We start from the raw sequence: 9,058 nt of genomic DNA on the forward strand, positions 1-9,058 counted from the left end.
TGAATTTGTATCGGTATATGCAAATATTCATAGATGTATGCTTGTTTGTTCTTGTGTGTGTTTGTGTTTGTGAGTAAATGTTTGTATAGGTGTGTCTGTATGTACATACGTATATGTATGTGTAAATGTTTGCATAGGTGCGTATGTTTATGCATGTGAGTGTGTGTGTGTGTATCTGTGTGCCTGTGTGTGTGTTTCACCTTTGTTCCTATCTGCGTGTGTACATTTTTGGTTATGCTTTGTACAAAAAAAAAACTGTCGATATTCATACCTGGCTTTGAATATCCTTGTTATTTGCATCTGCACACATGTGTGTTTCTAACCATACATGTAATAATCTGTGTATGTTTATGATTTGTAATCTAGAATCAGAGTTAGCATGACTCACTGTGTTTATTTTTGTCTGAGTGTTTGCATGTAAGTTTGCATAGATGAATCTACGTCTATATTTATCTGTGTGTGTGTGGTTTGGAGCTTTATAATGCAGGAAAATAGATCAAACACCACAAATCAGCATCCTGTAGCTATGGTACTAAAATCAGCTGTACTTAAATGGTATCAGAATTGTAATTGCTGTGTACTATATGGATATATGCTATAGCTAATTCATATAATGAAGTGATTAACTACAATGATAATAACAATAATAATAATAGAATAATAATGAGAATGATGATAATGATAATAATAAAGATAAAGACATAATAATAATAATATTGATAATAATTATTATAGTGATAATACTTATGACATTAATGATAATTATGTTGACAATAATTGTTATTATCATTATCATTGTTATTTTCATTATTATTATCATCATCATCATCATCATCACCATCATCATCATCATCATCATCATCATCATCATCATATCATTATTATTATCATTATCATCATTATTATTGCCATCATTATTATTGTTCTTATCATTATTCCTATCAGTATTATCAATATTGTTATTATTATTATTATTATTATCATTATTATTATTATTATTATTATTATTATTATTATTATTATTATTATTATTATTATTATTATTATTATTATCATCATCATCATCATCATCACCATCATCATCATTATTATTGTATCTGTTGTTATTATTATTATCATAATAATAATGATAATGACAAAAGAAATAATAATGATAATAATAATGATAATGATAATGATGATAATGAAAAAAGTAATTATAATAATAGTAATAACAATACAGATAATAATAATAGTAATGATAATAATAATAATTAGCATTGTTACAGTAAAAGTAATGACAGTGATAATGATAGAATGATAAAAAATTATGATAATGCTAAACATGATGATAATAAGGATTAGATGGTAATGATGATGATAGTAATAGTAGTGATAATAACCATCATGATAATGATAATGATAATAATAGTAGTGATAATAACCATCATGATAATGATAATGATAACAATGATAATGGCAATTATAGTAGTAATAATAATGATATTAATGATAATGATATTGATAAGGATAATAAGAATGAGGATAATGATGATAGATCCTAATAACACTACCACCAATGATAATGCTAATGGGAATAGCAGAAGAATATAGCCTATAATGCAAGGAAACATGTTTAGATCCTGACGATAACAATGACAACAATTTGAATCATGTTTTTACCGCTACCATTATAACAACAGTAAATATTACAACTCCTAACATTGTTGAGTTTACTACTGTTAGTATGATTACCTCTACTGCTGACACTACTGCTTCCATTATCATTACTATTATTACCATTTTCTTGTCTTTCCGGTGAGAAGTGAAAGGAGAATTTCAGTAGTATTACTGATAGTATAAGAAATGATAATAGTAATAACAATGTTAATGATAATGATAATTGGAAATGTATTAATAATAATGACAATGGTAACAATGATATCAAGCAATGCCTTTACCATGAAGAAAACGAAAATAGATATCAAGAACCAACAATATTGATGATAATGACCTTAAGAGAATAGCTACGTCACAGCGGCGACCACAAAAATCTCAATAATAACTAGGATTCCAGTCTTGCAACATCTTTGCAATATCTTTTCAATCTGCTAAAACACTTATCTAAAGCAGTTACTCACGTACCTGATTACTGCATCAATTAAAGAAAATGGTAAAGAAATAAAACAGGAGATCCTTTCATGTTTCTCATAAAGTTGCGCAATATTACATTCGTCTTTTGCCTCAGCTGTCGGTATCTAGTTTAAAATATCATCACTTTCTTTAATTCCTATTTCAATTAACGCTGGAAGATTATAAAGTATTTCTAGAATATGATTAAATAGGATATTACAGGGACTATAAACACGTAGAATTTTAGTTAAGGATTTGGTAGTCTGTCCGCTGAAGTTTACTATCGGGTGTTCAGTCGTATGAGTATATTTAGTAGGGTGCAGTGTGTCATTAATTGTCGTGAATTTATGGCATTTTGTAACTCTTCAGCGTCAATGAAAAGATAAGAATAATGTTAATCATGGTGATGATAATAGTAATAATATACGGTAATTCTTAAATAATAGCAACAAGAAGAACAATAACAATGATAGTAATAATCATAATGATGATAACAATTATAAAGATTATCATCCTTATTATCATTTTTATTATCGTTAATATAATTGTTAGTAGTATTAACATTATTCGTTTTATTACTTTTATCGTTATTATTATTGCTAATTTTATTATTAGTGTTACCCTCATTGATTATTATAAACATGTTTGTTATTATTCTGTCATTACCATCATTATTACTATCATTGTTGTTATTATCTTAATTATATTATCATCATCATTATTATCACTATTATCATCATTAACATTATTATCATCTTTATTATTATTATTATTATCAATATTTTCATTATCATTATAATCATTCATACTTTTTCTACATTTGTCAACATGAATAGTTTATTATTATCATCATTATTATTATTACTATCATCACCATTATCAGTATCATTACTGTTATAATTATGGTTATTATTATTATTATTATTATTATTATTATTATTATAGTTATCATTATTATAATTTATAATCATGATTATAACAATTGTTAACATCATTACTGATATCATTATTGTTATTGTTATAAGTATTAGTATTATTACTATCATTATTACTATTACCGTCGTTATTATTATCTTCATTTCATCATTATTACTATCTATTATCATTATTCTTAATATCATTATTCTTATTATCATCATTATTCTTAATATCATTATTCTTATTATCACCATTATCATCATTACTATTATTATTATTATTGTTATTATTATCATTATTATTATTATTATTATTATTATTATTATTATTATTATTATTATTATTATTATTATTATTATTATTATTATTATTATTATTATCATTTATCGTTTATTGCTGTATTTTTTTGTTATCAATATCATTATTATTGTGGCTTTTTTATTATCATCATTATTTTTGTTATTGATAGTGCTGTTATTATTTTCATTATTATTATCATTATCACAATTATCATTATCATTATTATTACTTTTATCATTTTTCACTGTTATTACTATTATTGTTATTATTACTCATCATTATTATCATCATTATTATTATTGTTATTATTATTATTATTATCATTATTATTATTATTATTATTATGATTATTATTATTATTATCATCATCATCATTATCATCTTTTTTACATTACCATTATCATTATTGTTGCCATTATTATTATTCATAGTAGTAGTAGTAGTAGTAGTATCATTATTGTTATTGTTCATTAGTATTATAATTGTTATTGTTATCACTGTTATCATTATTATCACATGTTTCTAACGTTATGATTGTTATTATCAAAATTATCATTACTGATATCATTATCATCGTCGTCATTATTGTTGTTACCCCTGTTTTGTCATTATTGTTATCATCATCGTTGTCATCATAATCATCATTTGCTTTGTTGATAATATAATCTTTTATCGTTGTCACTGCTCTTGTTTTATTTATTTATTTTTTTATTGCTACCTTTCTTTGTTGTGCTTCCTTCTGTCTCTCTCTGTCTGTCTTTTTCTTTTCTGTTTTTAATGAATATTTTGTTACCTAAATCTTTGTGCTCCCTCTCTTCCTCTTTCCTTTTCTATATTTATTTCTGTCTATCTGTCTGCCGACACTTTCTGTCTGTCTGTCTGTCTTCCCCCATCTATCCCTCTTTCTCCTTAATATATATATATATATTTTTTTGTCTAGTCTCCGGTTTTCTATTTTTTTTTCTCTCTCTATCTTTCTCGTTCTCTCTCTCTCTCTCTCTCTCTCTCTCTCTCTCTCTCTCTCTCTCTCTCTCTCTCTCTCTCTCTCTCTCTCTCTCTCTCTCTCTCTCTCTCTCTCTCTCTCTCTCTCTCTCTCTCTCTCTCTCTCTCTCTCTCTCTCTCTCTCTCTCTTCTCTCTTCTCTCTCTCTCTCTCTCTCTCTCTCTCTCTCTCTCTCTCTCTCTCTCTCTCTCTCTCTCTCTCTCTCTCCTTCTCTCTCTCTCTCTCTCTCTCTCTCTCTCTCTCTCTCTCTCTCTCTCTCTCTCTCTCTCTCTCTCTCTCTCTCTCTCTCTCTCTCTCTCTCTCTCTCTCTCTCCCTCCCTCTCTTCCTCCCTCCCTCTTCCCTCTCCCTCCCTTCCCCTCTCCCTCCCCTTCTCCCTTCTCCCTTCTCCCGTCTCCCTCTTTCTCCCTTTTCCCCTCTCCTTCTCTCCCCCTTCCCCTCTCCCCTCCCCCTCTCTATTTCCCTCCTCCCTCTCCCTCCCCCTCTTCCTCTCTCTCCAACTCTCTCTCTCTCTCTCTCTCTCTCTCTCTCTCTCTCTCTCTCTCTCTCTCTCTGTCTCTCTCTCTCTCTCTCTCTCTCTCTCTCTCTCTCTCTCTCTCTTTCTCTCTCTCTTGCCCTTATTACATCAAAAGCGGACATTTTGTTACCTCTCCCGCTCTCTCCGTCTCTCTCCCTCAGACTACATCATGGGAGACTCTGTTATCGTGAAGGAGGAGGACGGCCTCAAGGACGACTACGCCAAGTACAAGGAGGACTATTTCAAGTACAAGGAGAATTATGCCAAGTACGCGAAGGAGGAAGACTACCTGAAGGACGAGTCTCCGTATATCGAAGGAGGGGGTGGAGGTGGAGGAGGAGGCGACGGCGGAGGTGGAGGAGAAGGAGGAGGTGGAGGAGGAGGAGTCGACGGAGGGATCCAGATGGTCGGCGCTGCAGGAGGACTCGTGGGGGTTGGAGGATCACCCTTGACGTCGACCTCCTCCTCGAACACCTCTCCCTCGGGCAGCTCTCTCTCGGGGGGCTCCTCGGGTCCTCCTCTCACTTCCCCCCACGTGCAGCAGCTGAGTTCCCTGTGCCCCCCCTTCCCCGAGGCTCACCTCACCTCCCTTTCCGGGCCCAAGGACGACTCGGATAAGAGTGAGTGTTACTGATCTTTCCTGTTTCGGTTTTTCCTTCTTTTTTCATTTAATTTTCCTTTTTTTTCCATTTACCCTTATGTCTAAGATGATTTGCATTTACCTATGACTCATTTATGTCTTTTATTATGTTCTTGGTAAGCAATTAGACACAAATTAGACACAGTGAAGCAATGATAATCATGGTATAATACGTAGAGGAATTAGATTTTAAAGATTATAATGTAACTGTCCAGAGATCACGAAGACAGAAACAAAAGCTGTGAAATTTCTAGGATTAACGCATACATGAACTGAGAAAAAGAGAGAAAATAAGAGAGAAAGAGGGGGAGGGAGGGAGGGAGGGAGAGAGGGAGAGAGGGAGATAGGGAGATAGGGAGAGAGGGAGAGAGAGAGAGAGAGAGAGAGAGAGAGAGAGAGAGAGAGAGAGAGAGAGAGAGAGAGAGAGAGAGAGAGAGAGAGAGAGAGAGAGAAGGTAAGAGAAAGAGTAAGAGAGAGAAAGAGAAAAGAGAAAGCAAGAGAGAGTAAAATATAGAGTGAGAAAGAGCAAAGCAAGAGCGAGTAAAATAGAGAGAGAGTGAGAAAGAGAAAAAAGAAAAGAGAAGGCAAGAGAGAGAGAAGAAAGACTAAGAGAAAGAGAGAGAGAGAGAGAAGAAACTAAGAGAGAGAGAGAGAGAGAAAGCAAGAAAGAGACTAAGAGAAAGAGAGACAGAATCCAAGAAAGAGACTAAGAGAAAGAGAGGGAGAAAGCAAGAAAGAGACTAAGAGAAAGATAGAGAGAGAGAAGAAAGACACTAAGAGAAAGAGAGAGACAAAGCAAGAAAGAGAGAGAGAAAGCAAGAAAGAGAGAAAGAAAGCAAGAAAGAGACTAAGAGAAAGATAGAGAGAGAAAGCAAGAAAGAGACTAAGAGAAAGAGAGAGAAAGCAAGAAAGAGAGGGAGAAAGCAAGAAAGAGACTAAGAGAAAGATAGAGAGAGAGAAGAAAGAGACTAAGAGAAAGAGAGAGAGACTAAGAGAAAGAGAGAGAGAAAGGAAGAAAGAGAGAGAGAAAGCAAGAAAGAGACTAAGAGAAAGAGAGAGAGACAGAAGAAAGAGACTAAGAGAAAGAGAGAGAGAAAGCAAGAAAGAGACTAAGAGAAAGAGAGAGAGAAAGCAAGAAAGAGAGAGAGAAAGCAAGAAAGAGACTAAGAGAAAGATAGAGAGAGAGAAGAAAGAGACCAAGAGAAAGAGAGAGAGAAAGCAAGAAAGAGACTAAGAGAAAGAGAGAGAGAAAGCAAGAAAGAGACTAAGAGAAAGATAGAGAGAGAGAAGAAAGAGACTAAGAGAAAGAGAGGGAGAAAGCAAGAAAGAGACTAAGAGAAAGAGAGAGAGAAAGCAAGAAAGAGAGGGAGAAAGCAAGAAAGAGACTAAGAGAAAGATAGAGAGAGAGAAGAAAGAGACTAAGAGAAAGAGAGAGAGAAAGCAAGAAAGAGACTAAGAGAAAGAGAGAGAGAAAGCAAGAAAGAGAGAGAGAAAGCAAGAAAGAGACTAAGAGAAAGATAGAGAGAGAAAGCAAGAAAGAGACTAAGAGAAAGAGAGAGAGAAAGCAAGAAAGAGAGAGAGAAAGCAAGAAAGAGACTAAGAGAAAGAGAGAGAGAAAGCAAGAAAGAGAGAGAGAAAGCAAGAAAGAGACTAAGAGAAAGAGAGAGAGAGAGAAGAAAGAGACTAAGAGAAATTAAGAGAGAGAAAGCAAGAAAGAAATAAAAGGAAAGAGAGAGAGAGAGTAAAAGAGAGGTGAGACGGGTCAGAGGTGTGCGCACGGCGTCTTGCAACTGTTTGTTTTAGACACTTAATCCGAGCGGAATTATACCTCCGTCTTATGTACGCGGGATTTCGGATGTCAATTCATTCCAACACGTGATATTTACGCAAATTTCGTACATAATCGAAAGAAAAAAAAGATAAATCGTAGGTATATTAAACCTCCTGTAAAGATCGGTCTCCGGGAATGAATTATAAATAAAACACCAAATAAATGCTAAGAAATAAAAATAAATAAACAGTGAGCGAGAAGGTAGTGATGAAGCTTGTGTCCTAGATAAGCCTCACCTTTCAAACGGTTGAAAACGATCCGAATCCATGACCCACCTTTTCGAACACCGAAACGCAGAAAGGAAAATAAGTAAATCTTGTGCGCTGTGTTCGGATACGTGCACAGAGGCCGCTCTGACGGGGGGGGGGGGTGCGTCGCCGGCATTCGAAAGCGTTGTGGGTCGTTTCCTCGTTGGGTCGTTGGGATGGTTTTGGGTAAGGGGAAGAGGGGGTAGGGGGTTAGAGGGGAGGGAAGGGGGCTGGGGAATGGAGGGATGGAGGGGAAAGGGGTGGGGATTGAGGGAAAGGAAGGGAGGTGGGGGACGGGAAGGATAGAAGGGAGGGGTGGGGATTGAGGGAAAGGAAGGGAAGGTGGGGGAGACGGGAAGGATAGAAGGGAGTGAAGGGGATTGAGGGAAAGGAAAGGAGGTGGGGATTGGAGGGATGGAGGGGAAAGGGGTGGGGATTGAGGGAAAGGAAGGGAGGTGGGGGACGGGAAGGATAGAAGGGAGGGGTGGGGATTGAGGGAAAGGAAGGGAGGTGGGGGACGGGAAGGATAGAAGGGAGGGGTGGGGGATTGAGGGAAAGGAAGGGAGTGTGGGGGACGGGAAGGATAGAAGGGAGGGGTGGGATTGAGGGAAAGGGAAGGGAGGTGGGGGACGGGAAGGGATAGAAGGGAGGGGTGGGGATTGAGGAAAGGAAGGGAGGTGGGGGACGGGAAGGGATAGAAGGGAGGGGTGGGGATTGAGGGAAAGGAAGGAGGTGGGGGACGGGAAGGATAGAAGGGAGGGGTGGGGATTGAGGGAAAGGAAGGGAGGTGGGGGACGGGAAGGATAGAAGGGAGGGGTGGGGATTGAGGGAAAGGAAGGGAGGTGGGGGACAAAGGATAAGGAGGGAAGGGGATTGAGGGAAAGGAAAGGAGGTGGAGGGTCGGTGGGGGAGAAGGGTGAGGATGGAGGGGAGGGGGTTGGGGATTGGCGAAAAGGAGGGAGGGAAGACGTGGGGAAGGTAGGGTTGAGGGATGGAAGGGAAAGATGGAAGGAAAGGAAGGGGATTGAGGTGGGGATGAGAAGGGGGGAAGAATAGCATTAAGGGGGGATAGAAATCTAGGAATTCGTGGAGGTGAAGCTGTATTTTTTATCCTGGGGGTTTGTGCGTGTGTTTGTTTGAGAGCGTGTGTGTGGCATAAGGTGAGTTTGCGTGTGTGTGTGTGTGTTTGTCTGTGTGTGATCTATTCTAACGCTGCAAAGAACCGGTGTCGTTGTTTTTGTTGTTGTTATTCTTATCATTGTTATTATCATTATGATTATCATTATGATTATCATCATATTACTATTGTTATTATCATTGTCTTTATTATTATTATTATTATCAGTATCATTGTTAATGCTTTTGCTATGCTTATCATTGTTATTATCATTATTATCATTATTATTATCATCATTGTTATTATAATTGTTATTATTACTGTTATTTATATTATTATTATCACTATTATGCTTATTATTATTATTATTATCATT

At 36.0% G+C, this 9,058-nt stretch overlaps 1 protein-coding gene across 1 annotated transcript in view; it reads left to right on the top strand.

The window, feature by feature from the left end:
- The window catches only part of LOC138864384 (uncharacterized), a gene marked incomplete at its 3' end in the record, with an annotated part of 6,953 nt that extends 1,487 nt beyond the window's left edge, over positions 1–5,466 (top strand). Inside the window, 1 exon segment of the mRNA XM_070131254.1 lies at positions 5,008–5,466. Coding sequence (XP_069987355.1) covers positions 5,008–5,466 — 459 coding nt within the window.
- Between the last annotated feature and the right edge of the window lie 3,592 nt (positions 5,467–9,058).

This window comes from Penaeus vannamei, chromosome 16, assembly GCF_042767895.1.
Source record: "Penaeus vannamei isolate JL-2024 chromosome 16, ASM4276789v1, whole genome shotgun sequence".
NCBI lineage: Eukaryota > Metazoa > Arthropoda > Malacostraca > Decapoda > Penaeidae > Penaeus > Penaeus vannamei.